This window comes from Clupea harengus, chromosome 3 (assembly GCF_900700415.2).
Source record: "Clupea harengus chromosome 3, Ch_v2.0.2, whole genome shotgun sequence".
NCBI classification, from domain to species: Eukaryota; Metazoa; Chordata; class Actinopteri; order Clupeiformes; family Clupeidae; genus Clupea; species Clupea harengus.
This window is the reverse complement of record NC_045154.1, coordinates 32,127,376-32,153,471: the sequence shown is the minus strand read 5'-3', so window position 1 is coordinate 32,153,471 and position 26,096 is coordinate 32,127,376. Positions and strand designations below refer to the sequence as shown.

General features: G+C 44.1%; 1 protein-coding gene across 2 annotated transcripts in view; it reads right to left on the bottom strand.

Annotated features, from left to right (window-relative positions):
• ush1c (Usher syndrome 1C) overlaps positions 1-7,173 on the bottom strand; it is a 30,481-nt gene extending 23,308 nt beyond the window's left edge. Inside the window, exons 1-4 of one of the 2 annotated variants that reach the window (XM_042707401.1) lie at positions 7,046-7,173; positions 4,814-4,881; positions 2,868-3,011; positions 1,024-1,162 (exon numbers count right to left, since the gene is read on the bottom strand). In XM_042707401.1, the coding sequence (XP_042563335.1) occupies positions 1,024-1,162; positions 2,868-3,011; positions 4,814-4,881; positions 7,046-7,081 (387 nt within the window). In that variant the 5' untranslated portion in view covers positions 7,082-7,173. The remainder of the gene's footprint in view (positions 1-1,023; positions 1,163-2,867; positions 3,012-4,813; positions 4,882-7,045) is intronic. The other variant, XM_031565434.2, reaches the window with a different exon arrangement.
• Between the last annotated feature and the right edge of the window lie 18,923 nt (positions 7,174-26,096).

Genomic DNA, 26,096 nt, shown 5'->3' with positions numbered 1-26,096 from the left:
CTTCATGATGAGCCGAAATGCCACAATTCACAAACTCATTTGACTGAAACATTTCACCACACATTCATGTTTTGAAATGCATATCATCAATACTAAAACAATATTATATTAGTAAAATGATATTAGTAAAATGGATGATGCTCTATGGACATCTATAGTCAGTTACAAGATATATTTAGAAAATCCTCTGAGACTGCTATTATTTATTTAGCCATAGGATTATTCAATCTAGAATCAATTCCAGAATCAATTCTCTTATGTTTCAGTTGATGATAATTAGATACAGTTCATTATGTTTGCAATTTCATGCTCAAGGTTTTTACATACACCCTGCGGCTCAACCTTAGACACATCGTCAATGATGTAATCGTTTCTCTTCACACATCCTCACCCAGGCGACCCAGCCGAGGCTGATCAGGCTCCAGCTTGTGTCCAAGTGGCTTAATCATCCATGGATCCCCCCTTTTGATCCATAGCCATCTTGCCAAGGAGCCCGGCCTGCAGCTTTCTTCAATGGGCTCACACCTAGCCCTCCAGCCATCGCTGCCTTACAAGCCCTCATACTTCTCCCTCTTCCTAGCTCTCAATGTGGTGCGCTCTTACTCTAGGTAGCACTAGGGTGCTTGTCGGCCTCCTCTGTCGTGCAAGCCGGGTGCCCGCCTCGCTTTTGCCCAAGCAGCTTCTCAGTAAAGCCAAAGGGGGCCTGAGGTGAAGACAGTGCGCTTCCTCTTCCCCTCCTCCCCCTCCTCCCCCTCCTCCCCCTCCTCCCCTTCCTCTCTTGTCAAACTGGTCTCACTCTCTCACCGTGTTGGCAGCAGGCCACTTGGCCCGACCGTGTTTCGGAGCGCCTGACTTGGGAAGGGACACTGAGTACACTGAGGCTCTGTGGGGTGACTGTGGGCTGGCCTCCTCCTGCGTCTCACCTCAATGTATGTCTTACTCAGTTGGATAGAGCTTTGTTGGCTAAAACGATCCATCCTGGCTAACACTCATACTGATGTCTGACTCTCAGTGTGTTCCCACCTGCAGGCCCACACTCTCCGCCTGTCCATCCTTCATGATCTGGGAGATGAAGAGGCCACAGCCGAACTCCAGTCCCCCTCTGACACTCAAGCCCAGTCCGTCCGGGTGGTGCCTGTCCAGACGCACCTCCTTCAGTTTTCTGCCGTCACACACACAGAAACACACACAGAGACACACACACACATATACACACACAGATACACACACACACAGACACACACACAGATACACACACACACAGATACACACACAGATACACACACACACACACACACACACACAGATACACACACAGAAACACACACAGAAACACACACAGATACACACACAGATACACACACAGAAACACACACAGATACACACACACACAGATACACACACAGATACACTCACACAGATACACACACAGACACACACACAGATACACACACAGACACACACACAGATACACACACAGACACACACACAGATACACACACAGTAACACACACAGATACACACACAGATACACACACAGATACACACACACACAGATACACACACAGATACACACACAGACACATACACAGATACACACACAGATACACACACACACACACACACACACACAGATACACACACAGATACACACAGATACACACACAGATACACACACAGATACACACACAGATACACACACAGATACACACAGATACACACAGATACACACACAGATACACACACAGATACACACACAGAAACACACACAGATACACACACAGATACACACACAGATGCACACACAGACACAACACACAGACACATACAGAAACACACACCGATACACACACACACACAGATACACACACAGATACACACACATACATATACACAGATACACACACAGATACACACACAGACACATACACAGATACACACACAGATACACACACACACAGACACACACATAGAAGAGAGAGAGAAAGAAAAAACAGAGTTATGGCTCAAAGCTTTCCACTTGTCTGGTTCATAAGCCTTAGGCAATCATCCGTGACCCTGAGACTGAGCACAGTGGTGCTCGCTACTGGTGGAAATAGACCAGCCAGCTTTGGTATCAAAGAACATGTGAACATGTGGTCTATAGGGTTAAAAGAATTTGAAAATGATTAATATAAACATTGAAATAAAACAGAATTATACAAAAATTGACCAAAATCGAAAAATATGACCAGCAGGGATTGTTTCTTCCAGGAATTATTATGGCATATTTTGTAACTTTTACTTGTAACCTTTGCTTTCAGAGACACACATATACAGTATGTATGAGAAATAGCATTATATATGGCAGTGCCAAATTCAACCTTAGAGAGAGAGGGGGAGGGGGTTGGAGAGAGACAGAGATAGGGGAAAAAGAGAGAGAGAGAGAGAGAGAGAGGGAGAGAGAGAGCGAGGGAGAGGGAGAGAGAGAGAGAGAGCGAGAGAGAGAGAGAGAGAGAGAGAGAGAGAGAGAGGGAGAGAGAGAGAGAGAGAGTGAGAGGGAGAGAGAGAGAGGGAGAGAGAGAGAGAGAGGGGGAAGGGGTTGGAGAGAGACAGAGATAGGGGAAAAAGAGAGAGCGAGAGAGGGAGAGAGAGAGAGAGAGAGAGAGAGTCAGAGAGAGAGGGGGAGGGGGTTGGAGAGAGAGAGAGAGAGAGAGAGAGAGAGAGTCATGCTCCAGTGTCTGGTGCGCTTGGACCAACAGCAGTAACACTCATCTGAAGAACATGGTGGAGCCCTGACACCTTCCCTTCCACATCCCCTCTCGCCTTCCTGGGCCTGGTACAGTGAACATGTTAGCAACCTGGCAGCTCTTATCCTCCATACTCACCGTGACCTCTTGGGGGTCTGCAGGTCGTACTCCACCTGGTGCTTGAGGGGGATGAGGGGGCGGATGGCGTCAAAGAGCGGCAGCCTGCTGGGCTCGTTAATCACCAGCTTCAGGTCCCCCACCAACACGCGCAGCTCCATGGACCTACAGGGGGGCAGGAAAAAGATATTAGCCAATTTCACAACCCTATTCACCGCAACCCATCTCACACAGCCTGGCGTTCATTACTGCAAATAAAAAATGACTGGATATCTTACAACCCTAGAGAGGCTTACTGCATAATAATGATCAGATGGCTGTAAGATCCTGCTGTTTATGTGGCTACCTACCAAACAAAGTTATAATATTGACAAAACCTTCTTTTTTAAGAATGTTACTACTGATGTGATGACTGTAGTCCTTTAGACCATCACAGCTAGTGATGTAATACACATTATCAGCGGGCAGTCACTCTGTCACTGAAACAGCTACAAACACCTCAACTGACCAATCAAAATCCTGTATTGTCCTTTTATGAACCGTTAGGTCATGGTTTTCTGTTTTTGTTGCTTGAGAATTTCAAGTTGCTTGTAATATTCATAGGATACAGTGGATTATAAGATTTTGACTCCATCATTAATCGTAAGAATATTATTTTTTACATTTTACAATTAGTCAGTTTATCCAAAGCGACTTACAAGGATGTATACACAATTTACATTGATGGCACACTACACATCAGGAGCAATTAGGGGTTCAGTGTCTTGCTCAAGGACGCTTCAACAGGGAATCGAACTAGCAACCTTCTAATTACTAAACGACTTCTCTACCTCCTGCGCCACTGTCTCCCCCCTATAATATATATATATCCCTAAAAATTTATAGTGTTAAAATCATGGTAAAAATCATGATGACTTTGACTATGTTATGGCTGAGTATAAAGCATAAGAACAGAAACGTAACCAAAAACAAATAGAATAAATTAAAACTAACATTTAAAATTAAATAAAAAATTGCCCTGAAGTATAAGGCAATTAGGCAGGCAACAGTTTTGAGATTCATCCCATGAATCATTGATGGTTGCCATTTCATTCCTGACTCGAGTGTCAGGAGCAAAGGGGATTTTCTGAATGGACGCCTCGGCTGGATGGAGCGGAGTGGAAACTCTCTGCTTCCTGGCCAATCGGGGAGGAGACGTCAGCCCTCCTGACAGAGATCAGGTGGAAACTCCTGCCAGCGGTGGGACATGAGGGCATTCAGGCAGCATTATGGGCGCCAGCTGGGGCGGAAACTAAATCCTCCTCGGGCACGTGCGGCTCCGCTTAGGGCTTAATGGGCAGCCCACTTTGAGTGACAATGAACACTCAGGAGTAAACTAGTCCGGCTGCCTCGACACCTACTCTAACCTGAACTGATAAGGATCTGAATCAGCCAGATCCAGATGCAGTGGCCCCAAAAGGCTTCCACAGTGATCTCGGAACATCAAATATCAAGACCTGCTGTAACTGTTAAATAATTCAACATGTAGTTTTCTTCCTAAAAATATACATTCGATGCCACTGTCCTTGTATGAACTGATGTGCAATGACAAACAACCTGTGATCACAATCACAAACAATCACCCTGATTTCAAGTAAAAGGAAAAGGGTTGCCTAAATTATGATCAATATTGCTAGCTTAAAGGGATTCAATGGGGAAAAAACACCTCTGTGATTTTGAAGGTGTAATGTTAGTTTTTTGTTGTTATGGAGACTCTCGACCAGCAATAATAGTGCCATTTTGAAGTAGTATATCTACTAAGTATATCTTGATTCTATGCGTCTTGATTCTATGCGTTTTCAATGAGCTTGTTATATGACAAACAAAATATGAACAGTTGCATAAAAATGTCAGACACAAGCAAAAAACTCTGTATTGCGCCTTTAACACACCACACACTTGGACATGGAATGAGAGCATGGACTCACTGGTGGTACATCCGCAGCACATCATATAGATAGTCCTTCTCTGCTTCATTGTCAATCAGCAGCTCCACCTGCAAAACAAAGTGACCTTTGAGCAGTTCCACGCCAAATAACCGTCATAAGAGTGATATCACCCTCAGTCATAAATCCCAACAGCTCAGACCTCGCCCACTAGAACTAGTTCCCCCAGCCACGGGAGAGATAAACAGTGTGCGCATGCTATGCAAAGCAGACATATTGATCAAATCCCTTACCTGGTAGTGACTGAGCTGCCGAAGAAATATTTTGAGAAAGCGCTTTGGCCAATCACAGATGTAGCACATTGCTCTTGCTCCTCCTCAGTGTGTGTGTGTGTGTGTGTGTGTGTGTGTGTGTGTGTGTGCGCGTGTTTGTTTACCTACATTAATAACTCCAAAGTTGCGGTGGCAAATGTACCTTTCGTGGTCTAGACAGGCTTCCTTCCCTGGGCAGGTGGCCTGTTTATAAGAACTGTGAGCTACTGGTCTCATCTATGGCCCTCTACACAGCAGGGGGGGGTTAGGCTGGTGAATAGTGTCACCTTACAGCGCTCAGACAGCCTGCTTCCAACACCTCCACCGCCGACTCCACCGCCAAAATAAAGCACCCCCCCCCCCCCCCCTCTCGCACCAGGGAAGAAAGTCACCACAACACATCTCTCATGAAAACCATTAACCTTTGCATGCATCAACATAACAGGAAAGACTCATGTGTTGTGGACTGTATGCTAATGAAACATATTTAATCCGTTTGTAATTGCATTTTGGGTGCACTCCGTATTTCATGGAAAGTCAGCTATCAGTTATCGGTTATCAGTTATCAACCACTTATCAAGGCAATGGTTCAAATGACCGTTCCTTGGTTCATTTTAGGCGTTCAACACATAACCATGCCTCATTGGTTTATTAGATATATTTTAAATAATACAAACCAGGCTTATGTATAACTGAACAAACATACTGAGGACATTTATGATGTGCATTTTTGAGTCCTGACAAGTCCATGACACAGTGGACTTTGGACCAATAAAAGAGCCCAAGAGATACAGCAGCAGCGTCACATTCTTTCCAGTCAGCCTCAGATAACCCACTTTGGAGAACCAACCATAACCACATACTGGATTATACTTCATTTCTACCCTAAAAGACTGAACATTTACGTCTGTAATCATACTATGTTTAATACACACACATGCACAAACACAGAGGAATCTGGACAGACATAAATGAAAGGCCTTTTTGTTCAGGAGTGAACAGTCCCCCACACGCAGACCATGATGGAAATGCCATCTCTAATTGAGACAAGGGTATTAAACTGCCCAATTCCTTCCAGCTGACCGAGCATCTCCAACAGAGGGAACATAACGCAGAGGTGCCCTTTGTGTAGCTATTATCTCTCTCTCTCTCTCTCTCTCTCTCTCTCTCTCTCTCTTTCTCTGTGTGTGTGTGTGTGTGTGTGAGTATGAGTGTGTGGTATGGAGGTTCAGAACAGATGGCTGAAGACTAACATTACCGACAGTGATATCATGTTCCATTTCAAAGATGCTGTCTTGCACACGTAAACTGTAAAGGCTCTCTTTTCTGAATTTAACACATTTAAGAATACATTAACAACACATTTGTAACACACTTTAGAAGAGAGCATTGCTGATGCTGGCTTCTATAATGGTCCATCGAGGCAAAAACGTCAGTGACTTAATGGAACGCCCCAACAATTCACCTGTAACCTATTCGGCCAATCGTGGATGTAGCTTTCAGGTGGTATTACGTCATATAACTTATATTTTTACATAATCACTAAGCACGACACCATTTGTTCATCTATACGACACATTGGCTGGAAATATTAGTATGAACACTAGAAATAACGAGGTGGAAAAATTCACGGACACCTACACATCTCCAACTGCGTTAACATAAGATAAACAAAACGGAGGACAGAAATACTGACGGAAATAAAAGTGGAAGACATCTGTATTACCCCTAACAAGTCGTCACTGTTTTACAAAGTACTTAAGTGCCATCCCCGAACCTCCGAGAAGTAATAACAATATGCATCTCTCGACAAAACTGTCAACAGGACTAGTTACTGGTTATTGCCTTGACAACCCTTCCGCCATTCTTCTATACAAGGTACAACGTTCAAACAGTAATCGAAGGCGTTTTGGAAGAACTGAAAAAAGGAAAACATAAATAGCAACACAAGTAATTGTCTTACTTTATGCCTGAATTCTCTAGCCACTCTTCTCTCCATTTTTAGTCAAGGCTCCTTCACACTTGTCCCCAGCTGTATGTTCCGCCTGCGCACTTCTGTCTGTGAACACTGGGTGGGGTAGATAGCACGCTAGCAACTGACTATAGTGCGGTGATGTACTAACCTTTGACCTGATATTACTCGGTCATATTCTTGACATTTACTGCCTAAAGGATTTTCCTGTACAATAAGCGTATTGTTCTTCAGTGGGAAGTTGTGTCTTTATAGTCTGTTTCCACTTTCTATACAAAATAGTTTATTTATGAATAATTGATATGGTAGTTATCAGTGACAAAAAGCCCAGATGACATAATATTTCAGAAGCATAACACCTCCATGGCCGAGAACCACAGTGACTACTAATGTAACCCATAAATGTAAACCCATATAACGTTTAACATGCTCTTGTACATATGCAGACTAAGTGGCACCTAATATTCTAAGTTACACACACGCAGAAACACAGAAAAGCCATGTTCCTGCTTACATAAGTACATGATTCATATAAGGTAATTAATAATACAAAGCACTTGATTATTATATTCTTAAGTCATTAACAGTGTTTGGAAATTATCTCCATCAGTTTCTGTGACTCATCTAAAAGTAAGAACTTCAGACCACACACATTGGTGTTGTCTTTGTGTTAGTTAGGGTTACCAGACGTCCCCGGTTTCCGTTCACAAACATAAGAATATTACACTGTTTTGGAGGTGTTTACGTGTCTGAACTGAAAATATCCCCGGATTTTGTCTCAGAAATATGGTCACCTTACGTTGTGTGTGTATCTGTGTGTGTGTGTGTGTGTGTGTGTGTGTGTGTGTGTGTGTGTGTGTGTGTGTGTGTGTGAGAGAGAGGACATTGGTGTTTAAATCCACATCTTTCCAGGCCACAGATGTGGATGTACATTAATGTGTAAGATTTCAGTTTCTTCCACATTCTTCTCTCTCTCTCTTCACTCTTTAGTCCCCTCTTACTGTAATAACAAACATTACTCTTTCTCTTTCTGTTTGTCTCTGAACATGTGGCCACAGTTTCAAGTCTTTTGTGGGAGTATGTTGTGTTTTTGAACAAATCTGTGCATACGATAAGTGTAAGAATATGTATTAATGTGTGTGTTGTGACTGTCTTCAGCTGTGTGTTTTTGTGTGTGTTTGTCTTTGTGTGTGTGTGTGTGTGTGTGTTTTTTTTGTGTGTGTTTGTCTGTGTGTGTGTGTGTGTGTGTGTGTGTGTGTCTGTGTGTGTGTGTGTGTGTGTGTGTGTGTATGTGTTTGTCTGTGTGTGTGTGTGTGTGTGTGTGTGTGTGTGTGTGTGTGTGTGTGTGTGTGTGTGTGTGTGTGTGTGTCTGTGTGAGTGTGTGTGTGTGTGTGTGTGTGTGTGTGTGTGTGTGTGTGTGTGTGTGTGTGTCTGTGTGTATGTGTTTGTCTGTGTGTGTGTGTGTGTGTGTGTGTGTGTGTTTATGTCTGTGAATATGTGTGTGTGTGTGTGTGTGTGTGTGTGTGTGTCTGTGTGAGTGTGTGTGTGTGTGTGTGTGTGTGTGTGTGTCTGTGTGTGTATGTGTTTGTCTGTGTGTGTGTGTGTGTGTGTGTGTGTTTATGTCTGTGAATGTGTGTGTGTGTGTGTGTGTGTGTGTTCGGGTAAGCAGTGCTGGTTCAGCTGTTGGGGACTCTGGGGCCATCTGTAGGCCTGACACAGGGACTCCAATCTGACCTTGGCTCTAAAGCAGGGATTTAGAGACGTAACCCAACCCCCTCTCGCCGCACACACACACACACACACACACACACACACACACACACACACACACACACACACACTCGTGTCAACATGAAACCAGAAAAATGAATCAGATTTGATGAGTCAGCAAGATTCAGTAAGCATTCATATGTGACAACATACATACCTGTTTCCTACATACTCATCAGCTTTCCTCATAATCATTTTGGTGTGATGATGTACTGCAGCCTTTCTATATACCAAAGCATAATCCTTTTCTATACATTTGTCAGTGAAAGACTATTTGGCCATATCAACACTATATCTAAACCATTGCCTTTGGGACTATGTAGTTATTACTTAATTAATTAATAACTACAATGTACTTTTTACTAGTACACATTGTTACAAGATGTACGTGGGGTAAGTAATAGGGGTATGGTAGTTCAGAAATACCTAGTATTATCTATATTTAGTATAAACAGAATATTTCGTACTTATTTTTCACAAAATTTGCATGGACTGCAATGCAGTATTTGTCCTCTAGGTGGTGCAACCTGTACGTAGACACCTTTTGCCTGCAGTCAGGGATGTAAGCCAAAACATTTCTCATATTTTGAACGACATCTTCTCCAATGTCCGACTATATCTTTCTTTCAAGGCTAATGCATTAACCATCTGTAATATTCTAAATCACACTAGAGTAACATCTGAGTGACATTTGCTTTCTCTGTATAAACTCACATCAAGATGATGGGGTACAGTCCAAGCTTAGGTCCTTTCATTTGATTTCATCAAATCATTCCTTGAGGAGGCAGTCAATGCGCACATCCCAGGGGCAGGACAGAGGGAATCGAAAAACTACTGGAAAAAGTCTGCACACACAGTTTTCTCCTTCATGAGGGGTTTTAGTGACGCTCAGACTGTTTTTCAGTCGTTTATGAAATAATTCCTTCAGAAAGGTTCTTCCTATTCCTAAAGGTTTTTCCTATAATATTCCTATTGCATTGGATACAATTATTTCTAAATACTATTTCTAACATTTATATATTTATATAACAAGTTCCTTCTCCCACAAAACACTATGGCTGAGTACACTCTCATTTTACATAATATTATAAACATGAGACCTAAAATGTAATATTTACATTGTCAACTCTTAAGGAAAGGTTGAGCTTTGTCCACATACTCAGAAAGTCAGTTTTTGCCTGATCAATCTGCCTGTACTGTCTTCCTGTCCTCCACTCGCAGCTCATTACATTCATACTCACTACATTCATACTCACTACATTCATGTTCTGCATGTCAGGAAACTGGACATTGTAAATATGCTAACTGCAGACATTTCTATTGAACATAATAAAGATGGATGGAGGTAACTTTCTCACATTATAATTTAGAAAAAAAAATAGTAATGATTAGTAAGAGCTATATTTCACTGTCACTCAATCACACGCCTGCTTTCTCCAGCTTTCCATGAAACGCTAAGGTTCAAGGAATAATGATGAACCCATTTTCTGTGCACTGGTGCAGGGCAGGGCTCTGGGAAGTTTATGACTTGACTTCTCAGGAACCCCCCCACCGGAGAAGTCCTCAGCGACACCACACCCCACAGAAACTACCCCCCCCCCCCCCCCCATGCCCCCAGCTATCGGGTTCCCTGGAGTGGCAACCCAAACCCAGCTCTGGATCGTACTCGCAGCGTGACAAAGTAAATTACTCTCCCTGTCTCCCTTGCATACAGGGAAAAAGCCCACACAGAATCCCTGCGAGCAAATAAAAACCTAATAAAAAAAAAACTGAGAGAGAGAGCAAGAGAGAGAGAGAGAGAGAGAGAGAGAGAGAGAGAGAGAGCGAGAGAGAGAGAGAAAGAGAGCGAGAGAGAGAGAGAGAGAGCAAGAGAGAGGAGAGAGAGAGAGAGCGAGAGAGAGAGAGAGAGAGAGCAAGAGAGAGGAGAGAGAGAGAGAGAGAGAGAGAGAGAGCGAGAGAGAGAGAGAGAGAGAGAGCGAGAGAGAGAGAGAGAGAGAGCGAGAGAGAGAGAGAGCGAGAGAGAGCGAGAGAGGAGAGAGAGAGAGAGAGCGAGAGAGAGAGAGAGAGAGAGAGAGCGAGAGAGAGAGAGAGAGAGAGAGCGAGAGAGAGAGCCCTGTCTGGATTGAGATTCATGCCTGTTTAGCATCCAATGCCACAGTGCACAGTCAGCGACATGCTCTGATTCTCCTCATGTTCAGGTAAAGCATCTTAAATCAACTTTTGATTCATTCTGGACGGGAATCAAAGCGAGGGACAGGTGCACCTCTCGAGGCTCCTCTTTGATTTTTCCGATCGGTGCTTGCTTTTGTCTTACGTCACCTCTGGCTTTGGTTATAGAGTTCAGTTCACAGCGTCCACACTGTAACATGCTACTCTCCTCAAACAGAGGAAGAAAAGAAGTAAACCTGCGTAGCGCAGTTCACTAGGGTGACCAGGTGTGCCGCTTTGCGTTGTACTGCACAGCCTTCTGACCATTTGTCCCGCATACTGAGATAATGTCCCTCATTTTCAACCACTCACATGCTTTTGAACCGTCAGAAATAAGAACACATGAGTGAGTTATTTTCCCTGTGCGGCATATGAGTCGCTTATACGCTAGGTCAAAAGCAGCAGCAACCTAGCTCATACAAATGCAATGGCTAAGAAGAGAGAAGTGAAGGCTGTCATCAGGAGGCCTGTGACAGTCACACTGTGCAGATGGTTACGTCACGGAAAAACTCATTTACACTAACTCTGTAGATGAGGTTACAGTTATCTGACAACATCATGGCTCATATTTAAAAAAGCTGTTGCCCATATCTTTCATGGCCAAACTGGTGTCCTGTGGAATAGACTAGAAGACTAGCACTATAGGTGTTTACAAGCCGAAAGGCATCATACAAATGTTTCTTATTCAGTTACTTTCTACTTGTCTCACATTTGGTCTGTTTGCATCTGGTCACGCTGGTCGCTCACTCAAGCATGTCACGGGTCAAAGGTCAGCCACAGCCTTTACATAACTGCCACAGTAATGCGGAGCACAGTGAACCTAGCCCCCCCCCCATGTCATAGGCAGAAAACATGCCACTTATGCCATCACCCCTGTGTTGTTTTTGCACTCTCTCCATCTCGTGGGGAGCAGAACAGCTCTGGTCGGCCATGTTGAGCTGCCCATCAGCCTGTGCAATCCCTCTGTGGTAGTGCTCTGTGGAGGCTCCCAGTGTACCCCTGGGCCTCTGGCTGAGCCCAGGCCAGGAGTCAGGGAACAATGACCCTGTGCAGTTGGGCCCTCTCAGACCGCTGGTGGCCAAGCAGCCGTGGCATGTGGGATTGCGTTTATGTGCAGACGCTTGCATTGCTTGCTGTGTAGGGGGCTTCAGCCTTGCAGCTGTCGCCTGGCACACTCCAACCTCACAGAGACATGACAGATTTTGTCAATGCCAGTGGTCTGCTCCCTGTGTGTGTGTGTGTGTGTGTGTGTGTGTGTGTGTGTGTGTGTGTGTGTGTGTGTGTGTGTGTGTGTCTGTCTGTGTGTTTACCTGATCTGGGCTTCTTCATAACCGGGATGTGGAGATATGTATGCGTGTGTGTGTGTGTGTGTTCGCGCGACCCACAGCTGTGCCATGGAGCAGGCAGGAAGAGATGCCTTCAACAGCAAAGAAGACATAAAAATGCAGAGATACAGTTAATACTAATAATGTTACAAAAGCATAACGGAAGAAAACATATACTTTAATATAGGAAACTAGGAACACAACATGTGCACAATTTTAAACGGCTCTAAAGCATGCCACATTCATCTGTATGGGGGTAAGCCTTTGGTTGAGGAGAAGAATGCATCAGATACTGGAATTAAGATGGTGCTGTGGTGACTTTCTAGTGGTGTTTGAGTGCCTCAGGAGTTGCCTGATTGATCCAAAGACCTCACTGGCAGAAAGAGATCTGCCTCTCTTGAGTGTTTACTCCCTGCTGATTGGCCAATAATCAGTCTTGCCCCTCCCATCACACACACACACACACACACACACACACACACACACACACACACACACACACACACACACACACACACACACACAGCCTAGAGGGCGTGGCAGAGAAGAGTAAAACATCTGCTTTAACATATCCTCAATATTCCGCAAATATGCACCTGACCTGCCAGTGGAAATGTCAACGTGCATTGAACAACTCACCTCACATCATTCTAGCAGTGCTGTAAAATCAAGCTAACAGACTTATCTCAGGTTTGGGTTACAGAAGGGGGGTTGGCTGGTGGGGGTGGGGATGGGGTACTTTCGGACTGGGGAAGTATCCAGGCTTCCAAGAGCCAATGATACTGAGACAGGGTAATTACAGCCACTAAAAATACCCCTGCATTTGTTTTAGTTAATGGGAAAGACACACCCGCAGCAGAGTCCCCACGCAAAAAGGCAGATAAGGTTTCTCTGCTGACTACACCACTTGACCAAAACAACTACACACCCCTGCTGCCCCCCTCCTGACACTCACACACACACACACACACAGACACACACACAGACACACACACACACACACACACACACACACACACACACACACACACACACACACACACACACACTAACACACACACACTAACACACACACACACACTGGGAACACATTTACACGCACTCACAGACACATTTGTACGCAGTGATACACAATGCTGGAAGGGTACTAGGAAAAAGTTTGGGTGACAGCACAGCAATATAATGGCAGGAAAGCATCAGCATCCTCTTTCACTGAGTTAGGGTATGCTAAGTGCTAAGTACAGTCAAACGCAGGCCTATGTTAACACATTTGAAGTTGTAAATACAGATGAGCAAGTATTATTATAATGTGGTAGGTAGTCGCATGCAGTTATTGGGAGATATCAGCAGATAATGAATAACATTAATGAAATTAAATGACACTTGGAATTTAACATCACTGATGAATGTGCATATATAATAACAGAGTCAACAAGGTCAGCTTTCTTGAAGCTATGTTCACATTGTACATTCGTTACCGCTGGTGGCATGTGTGGCTAATCCAAAGGGTCTTTGGAAAAGTTAAATCCTAGTCACGTCAGCAAGTCATGCTTCTAGTGCTCACACCTAGTCCTGCTCCACAGCAGTGGGATGTTCTGAGAGGTTCTGTTTTGAAGTTCACCGTATAATCGATGCATCATCACAAACTCTACATGCAGGCATCCATACAGTTTAAAATGCAGTTGCGCGACGCAGTGAAAGGGTACACCGTGGTGGGCATGAATCTCGGCGTAGTGCCTGGTGCAATAATAACCCTTATGTACACTCCCCTCCACAGACATACACCCTCTCTCTCTCTCACACACTCACACACACACACACACACACACAGGCACACACACACACACACACACACACACACACATACACACACACACACACACACACACACTCATACACACACACACACACACACACACACACACACACACACACACACACACACACACACACACACACACTCATACACACACACACACACACACACACACACACACACACACACACACACACACACACACACACACTCATACATTAAGGGTCAAAGATGAGCATGACATCGCTGCACAGAGAGTGGCCTATGCCCGTGCTCTCGAGCTTACGCCCTGATCTCTGGGCACATGACATCACCAGGGCGTTCATGGTGACATCTGTTCATTCAAACCTCTGGGCCGCCAGCCCTTCTGTGCCAGGGGGGGTTTAGGTTCTTCATCCCGCATCTCTCTCTCTCCCCACCCCCCTCTCCGTCTCTCTGTCTTTCTCTCTCTATCTCTTTCACTCTCACTCATTTTTTTCTGAAGTGCGAGTTCTTATCTAACAGTTGTTTTATTATTTATCTTTCAGCATTAAGCCACCAGTTGCTGTGCAGCCCGCTCAGCTCCATCCAGCCCTTGTGTCGGCACCTGCAGCTGTCATTTCTGTGGTCGTCGCGGCTACTGCAGACCCTCTGCATGGCACGCTCCACCCCTCCACCCCACACACACACACGCACGCACACACACACACACACCCACGCACACACACACACACACACACACACAAATGCCTCGACATCCTGCCTCACCCAAATCCCCTTGGTTCCTATGAAGAAGCCCTAGTTCTCCAACATGTCCAGACATGTTTTCGGTGGACAAAATAGCTACATTAGTAAGGGCCCAAAGGTCTGCCATATTTCTCATCAAGTAGCCTACATCAAGTACATAATGCAGTCGATGTGTGTCTGTTTTTTTTCTTTTTTTTCTTTTTTTTTTACTTCACTCATTTATGTGATGTATCACGCCATGTATTGTACTGATGCCCAGTTTCTTCAAACACTGTTCAACATATGGGTGTTGCTGTTGACCCAAGAGTTTGATTCAGGACAACTATGGGGGAGATGGTTCTAATCTAGGCATTTCTTTAGAACACTTGTTGATATATGTTATGATATTAATCAGTAGAATTAAGCCTCCCCTTCTCCTTGACTTTACCATATTTTTAGCGATTAATATTAGTTTACTCAAATTGTGCAAACCTGCATCTTGAACCAAATCTAATTAGTAATATTCAAGATCTAATATTCAGAAAATTAGGTTCACAATATGTTGAGCCCAGAGTTTTTGTATTTTGACTGCTGAATATTGTCCTCTACCTATTTAGTGGCGTAGCAGGTTATATTCCTTGATACTGTTTTCCCCTGCTGATTAGAGGCTCAGCAGTTCTCCTGGATATTTTTGAAGAAAATTAAACAATTTATTTTTGAACCCTCACTCTGTCTCTGAGCTTTTTGGGCCCAGCCCACATTTTTGACGGCAACCCGAGGCTCGGTCCTTCACAACCTGCCAATGGCCATGCACAGCATGGGGAACCCCAGCAGCATAATAGTAGCAGTGAGATAACAAAAGAACCTATGTGAACCCCTAACCACAACACCAAACAACATCGATCTGCTCTCTGCATGTGTGGGCACTCATAAAGGAGGCTGTGTGTGTGTCAGCCGGAGTGCTGCCACTCGCCGCGTCAATGAAATCCCCAGTAAACCCCCCCATTACTGTAGCGATGGGGCCCCCCGTAACCCCCGTAACTCCCAGCTGGTTTTCCACTCCCGAGGAGATGCGTGTTCTGAAATGGAACCCAGAGAGACGTGTGAGGGGCCCAACACTTGTTCCTGCCCAGATGTGGTGGCATCAACAGCTTTCGCCTTTTACATGCACCACGAGGATAGGGTAAGGTTTCTCCACTGACTCATCCAGGGTCAAATACGGTTCTTTAAATGCGTTTTCACTGAGGCCTTTAAAAGTTGTTTGATGAAGGAGATGCTGTTTGAGTGGAGAATAACCCTGGAATAAAGCTCAATCAGGGGCAGAATGTAGAGAGGATTCAATGTGCCCAGTAAGCGCAAAGATTGCAATTTAACTGCCATTTCAAAGAAACCTTATCGAACGTATCACCTAAAACAGAGTAATATGAGACCGTTGGTCAGTGAGTCGCTGTTGTGGCATTCAGCAGTAGCACAGCAGATTTGAAGGCAGAAACCACAGAACACATGGCATCGATTGGCAGGTTTAATACTGATGGCAAGCTGACCTTTGCATTTCCCTTGAGAGCTCAGTTGAGAACGAAATTCTTTTGACCTTACTCAAAGAAAGAAAAATGATCTGAATCACCACGCCGCCAAAAGCAATGCCATGGTTTCAGTGTTAAAATACTGCTTGACTGTGTCAGTCTCAGTGGATGTTCAAACCAGATTTCCTGAATGAAAGAGCCCATGTGTGATGAAGAAGCTATTCAATAACCTTAAGAATCTAAAAGATGGGGTTAAATGACTGATATACATATATATTCATATATTATAATTTAAAGAAAGACAGACAACTAAAGATGACTTAAAAAGGGTAAGAGATGTTAAGGGAAAAACACAGATATGGTTATCTAAAATGATCTTGAAATGGGCAACACAACGAGGACGACGGTTGTCGATTCCTGGTCACGAGCTGGTTTCTGGTACTGTCGGTTCCTGGTCCTGAGTTGCCCTGCTACGCATATTCCTTTTCTTGTTTTTGATACCGAGCCTGTTTTTGTTCCTGTTCCTGAGCCTGTCACTGTTCCTATCCCTGTTCCTGTGCCCGTCACTATCCCTGTTCCTGTGCCCGTCACTATCCCTGAGTCTGTTACTGTCACTATCCCTGTTCCTGTGCCCGTCCCTATCCCTGAGCCTGTCACTGTTCCTATCCCTGTTCCTGTGCCCGTCCCTATCCCTGAGTCTGTTCCTGTGCCCGTCACTATCCCTGAGTCTGTGCCCGTCCCTATCCCTGAGTCTGTTCCTGTGCCCGTCCCTATCCCTGAGTCTGTTCCTGTGCCCGTCACTATCCCTGAGTCTGTTCCTGTCCCTATCCCTGTTCCTGTACCTGTTCCTGTGCCCGTCACTATCCCTGAGTCTGTTCCTGTCCCTATCCCTGTTCCTGTACCTGTTCCTGTGCCCGTCACTATCCCTGAGTCTGTTCCTGTCCCTATCCCTGTTCCTGTGCCCGTCACTATCCCTGAGTCTGTTCCTGTCCCTATCCCTGTTCCTGTGCCCGTCACTATTCCTGAGTCTGTTCCGGTCACTATCCCTTAGCTAGCTATTAGCTACGTGCTTCTGCAGCTCAAGTGCTAGAGCAAGAACCTGACATCAATGTCATGGGTGCCATACCTATACTGATGAAAATGTATATCTAAATTGTCCTGTAAGTAGCTTTGGTCAAAACACTCTTCAAAGTGAATCAACAGATATAAATGTAAATGTATCAGGAGATGAAGTGAAGGAGGCCTACACAATACAGCACTAACTTTATGACCTCTATTACAAATAGTATATATGTAGGCTGATTTGATTTGTATGATATGATACGCAAAGTCCTGATATGTATGTGAGAACAACCAATGAGAAATGATTTGCTGAAGCAGGTGTTAAATTGTGAATATCCTGTCAGTTCATTTTAGAGTGGCATGATACGATGTCATATCCTGCTATATGAAGTGGCATGATTTGACATCAACAACGTTAGCGCTCCACTACTTCAGTCTTGTGTCTAAACACTGTGATTACAAATATTGATCTCGATTACTTATTACTTACTGAAATGTCTTCACTGTTCAAGGACAATGAAGCCTGTTTAAAAGCTCAACACCACTGATGCCAGCACAGGAGAAAAACTCTTGGAGAGTCACTGCATGACGGTCAAGGGTAACTTGGACCCGTGCCTCTTTGGCAACCGTCAAACGCATGCTTTGGGCCAGCGGTCCAGCATCAACTCTGAAAAGCAACCGCCAAAAGACTCCGTTGGCAGGATTTACGGAATGCACAGATTGTGAGGATCGAACAGCGAATGCAGGCGCTGCACAAGGGCCTCTCAGTGCCTCGAGGGTCGGATTTCAGGGAAGATTTTCAGGAGGTTTAACTTCTTCCTGTGGAAATCAATAGATTCTCGGTGGTAGAGAGATTCAAGCTCGAGGTCTGACACGATGTCCGTGCATTGCCTGCTGCCACTGCTGAGAGGCCTGAGCTTCAAAGTTAGAGCCAAACTTTGCCCGCTCCCTGTCCACTATAAAGGCCATTTATGAAGTGCCCTTCACTGCCCACTCCAGCGAGGCAATCTCACCATTTAGTGATTGAATGGTGGTGCTGCTATCTCAACCTGAAATGATTCATAGCATTAGAGGCCTGCTTAATTTGCCACTGCCAAATAGCAAACTCACAAAGATTGTTTGGCTCCATCAATCTAGAGAGGCCAAGAGTGAATTACACTTTGTGACTGAAAGAAACTCATATGGCTTAAAATTGACTCTTTTGTACTTCATCTTTCATTCAAACACCCAATACTCTGGCATTACCTTATTCAGAGAGATAAATAATGCAGGTTACTGGCATTACTGAATACTAGGCCAGCCATGGTGTTCATACAAAGAAGATATTTTAAAACAAAAAAGCCATGTTGACATTCTTAAAAAACATATAGATGCCACAAATCCTTTTTACAACATCATGCAAACCTTATAAGAAGTAACCTCAAGGTTACAATAGTTCGTTAGTAAGAACACACACACACACACACACACACACACACACACACACACACACACACACACACACACACACTTCTTAGACACACTGCATTGCAGTGATCCTTCCAAAGCAATGGCTTTAGTGTAATTTGCACCGCAGCTGTCGGCCTCTGAAAGAATTGAGAAATTGTCCTGCACATGTTCAGCTGCAAGAGCAAACGCCATTTCGCAAATGAAAAAACAAGATGTCCAGAAAATACGACCCACACGGCCCTGTGCAGAGGGGGGGATCACTAGCAGTCACTGGGGGTATTTCATCTGCAGTGGTTTTGGGTGGTTCTGGCTATTGTTACGGCTGAACGTGTGGCAGCAGTCCTGCATGCTTTTCTGTATGGAGGCTTAGAGCCTGGCCCTGGTAGTGAGAGGTGTGAGGAGGTAGCCTTTTAAGATGCCCCCCCCCCCTCCACACACACATAAACACACACACACACACACACACACACACACACACACACACACACACACCTTTCACATCAAAGACCATGTGTGACTACTCTGATTATTCGTGGGCCACAGTGCTCATCGCTGCAGGTGCTGCAGACTGTGCCAAGGACCAGTGCCAGTGCTGTTGCCTTGCTTGCTCTTAAATCATGCATCATGACCTCAGTGCAAAAAGGAACCTTTTAGCACCACAGAGGGTGTTGCTTCACGCAGAGCCAAGCCAAGCCATAGTGTGTGAAATGCTTGGCAGACCATTCTGAGATAAGGAAGATTAAATTAGGGATGCACGCAGTGGAGAAGTATTCTTCAATAGCATTCAAGGGTGCTTAGAACGGCTTGACAAAATTCCAGAGTAATCCTTGCTTGAGTGGCATTGAAATGGAGAAACGATCTCCCATGTACATACTGCTTAAACAGTGACAGTAAGAAACTATATCATCACAAACAACACTATTGTGCAAAATGCACAAAGAAACACTAAAAATTGCAGGCCGGTCTGTTAACTCTGCCATTAATGTCTTTCTCCACTACATTCACCTATTGGCTATGAACGTTGAATGCCACACGCCAAACGAAGACTGTTTACTCGTTGAAGTGAATATGCAATAAGGCAAATCAACATCACTCTGTTTGACGTATGGCTCTTTCTGTGTGACTATCAAGTTGTTTCTTCCTGGTTGCAAGCAGAGCAAAGACATACTTCAAGGGAGAGAGCTCAGGGCCTAAGTCTGTGGCCTGGATCGATTTGCTGGTTGTAGCGTGGCCCTAATCAAGGGGTTTAGCCGCTTGGCATGAGGAGAGAGGCAGAAAGACACAGGATTCCTCACCGTGACAATCCGGGCTCTCTGAAATGTTCTGGCTTGACAAAGGGCATGGAGAGCAGTGTGATAGCACTGAATGCTGTGCCAGACTGGAGCGCCGGATTGCACGCTCCACGCTCCAAATCCATGACTGTCTGTCGGACAGCGTGACGGGACCTGAGAGGAACAACACGTCCTCAAAACCGCTACTCATCTCGTCGTTTCACAAAAACACAAGGCTCGGCCGGCATCCTTCAATGAAGATTGATTAGAGATCATAAATATAGAAATGAAAGATAGAAAATGAAAGGCTATGAGAACATTTATGTAGTTTGCTGCTCCGGTTCATATAATTGAGAGAGAAATAATGCAGGTGTGCGAAGTTCAAAATGCTTTTTTTTTTACAAGTGTTACGGGGCTATAGTGGAAGCATTCACAAAAATACGTCCTCAGACAAGGTGCAACATTTAGCTTAAATGAACTTGTATACTGGTGTAAGTCAAAATGAGGACCTTTTATAATGTGCTTTTGTTCAATCACATACATTTATGAAGGCAATGACAACCTTCTAAAAGGATCATACCCAGAATGTAAATAAACTATACCCTTGACTACAGCCTGTACATATTTAAACCTGCAGGCAAATGATCGTCCTCCATAGAGACATAAGAGGAAGACTGTAGTGTAAGCTAGGTTGTCCGCTGGTGATGAGACCACACGCCAGGGAAGGCATTTCTGCACGCGTGCTGCACATGGCTACGGCCTCCAAGGGCTTTATCAGTGTGCTGGGCACACATTCCAGAGAAAGGCAGAACAATACCGTGCCCACAGTCAACTCCCTCAGGGACACACACGCACAGACACTGACGCACAGACAGGGAGACACACACACACACACACACACGCACACACACACTGCTAGACACACACTCAGAGACTGACGGACAGACAGGGACACACACACACACACACACTGCCAAACACACACTCAGAGTCTGACGCACAGCAGGGAGACACACACACACACACACACACACACACACACTGCCAGACACACACTCAGAGACTGACGGACAAACAGGGACACACACACACACTGCCAGACACACACTCAGAGACTGACTCACAGACAGGCAGACACACACACACACACACACACACACACACACACACACACACACACACACTGCCAAGCGGACACTCAGAGACAGACAGAGAAACACACACACACACACATACACATTAGATAGTTATGTTAGTGGAAAGAACTAAAAAAACAGCAAAATAAAAAATGATCTCTCTAGCTCTATAATTCAAAACACTACAGCCAATTAACCATCATCATTAATGGGCGCATACTTGGCCATTTTGGGGCATTTTGACTACTGTTGAGATAAGCTTGCGAACGTATGTCACCAAAACCCACGTTTTCTCCCGTTGTTTCTCCTCTGTCAAATGCAAGTTTCTTTGATACAGTATAGTTGAATAACCCTGATCTATCAGTTATGGTTAGAAGGTTTAAAAATGACAGAAGCAGGTGTGAGATGTGAAAAGTTTCCACAGCTGAGTGTGAAGTTCTGGAATTCTCCATATCGAACTTGAAAATGAGGCGATGTATACAAATAATTCCATGATGAGGGCGTAGACCGTTCAACTACCAATACAGCCTAAAATATTGATGCCAGCTGCACATGAAAAGCTCACAGTGGGATAAATACAAACCATTACTGCAACACAGACTGGACACCTTTTTTCTCTAGAGGTCGCAGTTCAAACAGATCCAACATGGCTGCCGCTGAGTGGTCTTCACTGGCGTACCTATACACACACACACACTCACACACATACATACACACATAGACTGACAGATGCACACACAGACAAAGAAAAAAGCAAGCATGTACATATGTGTGTACACATACAAACACACAAACATTAATATGGTGTTAAAAGTACAGCATGATCTGTGGTATAAGAAAACATCCACACACAAATCGTGCTCATACTACGAAAGTATACACACGTGGCCAGGCTCATGTGATCTTCCAGGGAGTAAGCTATCATTCACCTCCGGCCTTTTGTTCGTGACATGCCTGCCATTCGAGTGGCATTTTATTTTCACTTCAAAGACAAAGACATTTGTCAGGAGCACTGTTTAGATGTCAGCACTTTCAACATCTCTGTGCACTCACTACAGGTGCCATGAACTAAAAGTATATTAAGTAACAAGATATATCTAGTCAGGGGTTTTGCAGTTATACTGCTGTTTAATGATGGAGTGCTCAGAATGCATCCCATATTACATTATATGCATAAATACAGACAATATGCGTTAGTGAAACATGCATTTGCAAATAACTCATTGCAAAACTATTCATCGTTCAAAAAATAAAAAGTCTTAGGGAACATATGAGGAATGCTCTGAAGTATTATAAAAATGCCTGTCCCATCTTTGGGGGAAGGTTGCTGTTCTTCTTCATGGCGGTGAGCCCTCTAGTGGTCATCACTGAGAAAGGCATGCCCCCATTACTCCACTGACAGCCATGTCTACCCGAAAACATTCTAGGATAGTAACCTACCTTATTTCATTTAGTTTTTTTGTTTTAGTTTTAGTTTTTAGTTTAGTTTTTCAGGCTATACAAAGGTCTTCTTGCAACCTCTGACACTAACTTTACATGAACTTTATTCATAGTTGAAATGCTTTGTTTGTCCAAACAGGCATCTTCTCAATCTGATTTTATAATATGAAAAGAAATGCTTGACCAATTCAATCATGATATTCTCTTGGCTGGACCCGTGCAAGGTGACACTTCTGCGTTGATGAAATCTTAACTTTCCTAGTGCCAAACCATAACACTATGGATCTCCATCTCATCCTGGCCTGCCTGCCTGCCTGCTCGTTAGATCCTTGCTTCGGGTTTGTCCTCTGCCATCTTATCCCAAGAAGACGATGCAGCGCTGGAAAGGTCACATACCCATCTCTGTGTGGCCGGGCCTCTGTTACGCTCGCGACAGAAATAGTCTCGTAAAGTCATCCATCAAACAAGTAGGCTAAAGGCCACTAAGAGAGGCTGCCATTTAACCCAATACATCCTGATACACTGGAACTGCATTGATTCGGAATATAGCCACTTTGGAACTATTTGCATGGATTTGGGCTGTAGCCATAGAGATATATAGAAAGGGATACTGCCCTGTCGTTCTTGGGTGGTGACGAAGATCAGTTTACTTCATGTCTGTTTGTTGACAGCAGCTTTTGTTGTTATTGCATTTGTCACGTCCGCTGGTCAACTTGCAGCTCGAGTAATTTATGACATGTGCAAAGAACGAACTAGAATCTTTGTGATGCAACACAAGTGCGTAAACAGCCACATATGCAAAACAACATGTCACAGGTGCACATCTGTTTTTAAGTTCCTGATGAAGGGAGCCCTTTTTAGAAAATCAATACATATTTAATAAGTAAACCTACGTATTTATCAGTGTCGTACAAGCTGAAGGTGTGATGTGGAATAACGTGTCAGTCAGGGCAGAACAGATTGAGATTTTTCTCTATACTGGTGTGAGAAACTCTCACAAATTTAATATACCTAATCCTCCCCTAAGTCTGGGACATGAAAGGGAAAGGCTGTTGCTTTTCTTTGAGCTTAGGCCTCACAGCCCTCTGGGATCCTCTGAGACACCTCGACATTTCCTCCCCTCGGAGTAGACACAGAGAGAGAGAGGGAAGAGAGACGAAACAACCGCCAGCCAGCCCCCGTGAAACGGATCACAAAGGCCCCCAAATGAAAACCAAACACGACGCCCCGGCTTCCCATTCATATTCCATTCATAAGAAATAACAAACCTATTAGCCACCGCGATCGACCGTAAATATCAAACAATTGCAGGCCCCAGATGGCCAGGATTAACTGTCTTAAAGTCATTACGGACACATCCTTTCCCTAATCTTCCAATTCCCTCTCGCAGGACCATTGTAATACCAGCAGGGATCACTTTTCCAGATTAAACCCTACTGTTTGCCAATGGCTTTATTGATGCTTTTGTTTCGGGGGGCCAAAACAAATGCTCCGCGCTGGCAGATAAAAGCGTGAATGTTATTCGTTTGTTTGAATACAGGGAGACTCAAGGGCTCCTGAAATACGTGGAACAAAGTTATGTGGTTAAAACTCTTTTTTTTGTTTTAAAACGTTTATTTACTTTTATTCACCTCCCCAAACCATTTTCTTCTCCTTAACCATTCATATATCTCACTCTTTCTTTCTCTCTCTCTCTCTCTCTGCCCTGTCTCTGTCTCTCTCACTCTCTCTCTCTCTCTCTCTCTCTGCCGTGTCTCTGTCTCTCTCACTCCTTCATTCCCATCAGCTTTGAAGTCATAACAGTGTGCTCCGCTTTGTCCGGTGTGAAGGGCGTAACCTGAGACCCCAGCCTAGCTTAGGCTTTTCCTGCTGGAGTTTTGATATCAATTAGATTGGAGGGCACCTGATGCAAACTGACTCTCTCACACACACACACACATGCACACAAACACACACACACGCACACACAAACACCTGCACACACACAAACACATCTGCACAGGATAATGAGAAGAGGCGGGCTTTATAACCCCCTGTGTTTTTGAGGCTTTCCTATACTGACCATGTACTGACCAGTGGCAATACATTTAAACTGCTTAAATTAAACAAGTGTTTCTGATAAGTTTGTGAGAGATGTTTGTGAGAGTTTTAGGACACATGGAAGTTGTAGTCACTAAAAATAAACAATGAACAATAGTCATTGATAAGAATAAAGAGAGATAAAGAGAGAGAGAAAGAAAGAAAGAGAGAGAGAGAGAGAGAGAGAGAGAGAGAGAGAGAGATGTTAAGGTAGTTGTAGTTGTAGTAGAAGTAGTGGTGGAGGAATGACGAGACAGAGCAATAGAGACGCTCATCTGAAAGCGGCAGAGAGAGACAGGGTGTGGAGAGCTCACAGTGGGACGCTAATGATGGGGGTGAGATGGCCGTGGGGCAGCTGTCACTGGGCACAAACCAGTATGGAACTGCAAACAGCTCTACACACAAACCTCCTCTCACTGGGCACAAACCAGTATGGAACTGCAAACCGCTCTACACACAAACCTCCTCTCACTGGGCACAAACCAGTATGGAACTGCAAACCGCTCTACACACAAACCTCCTCTCACTGGGCACAAACCAGTATGGAACTGCAAACCGCTCTACACACAAACCTCCTCTCACTGGGCTATGGGCTTTGCAAACAGGAGGGATACCCAGCCACTCCAGCAACAGATAGTGTGCAGTCCCATCTATCTATCTATCTATCTATCTATCATCTATCTATCTATCTATCTATCTATCTATCTATCTATCTATCTATCTATCTATCTATCTCTGTATCTATCTATCTATCTATCTATCTATCTATCTATCTATCTCTGTATCTATCTATCTGTCTATCTATCTATCTATCTATCTATCTATCTATCTATCTATCTATCTATCTATCTATCTATCTCTGTATCTATCTATCTATCTATCTATCTATCTATCATCTATCTATCTATCTATCTATCTCTGTATCTATCTATCTATCTATCTATCTATATATCTATCTATCTATCTATCTATCTATCTCTGTATCTATCTATCTATCTCTGTATCTATCTATCTATCTATCTATCCATTCAAACTATCATTTCTATCTGTCCCTTGAGAGCATGAGTCTTTACCAAAAGCCAAATGTCTGTAAGATGCCAAAGCATATTATATTGTCACAGACAGAACAATCGGTTCATGGTATTTCCACGTAGTTTCTTGACTTATTGACTTCCAGGTTCATACACATTGACTTTGGATACGCCGCACAGGTTTATACACACTGACTTTGGATCCTCTGCAAAGGTTTATACACACT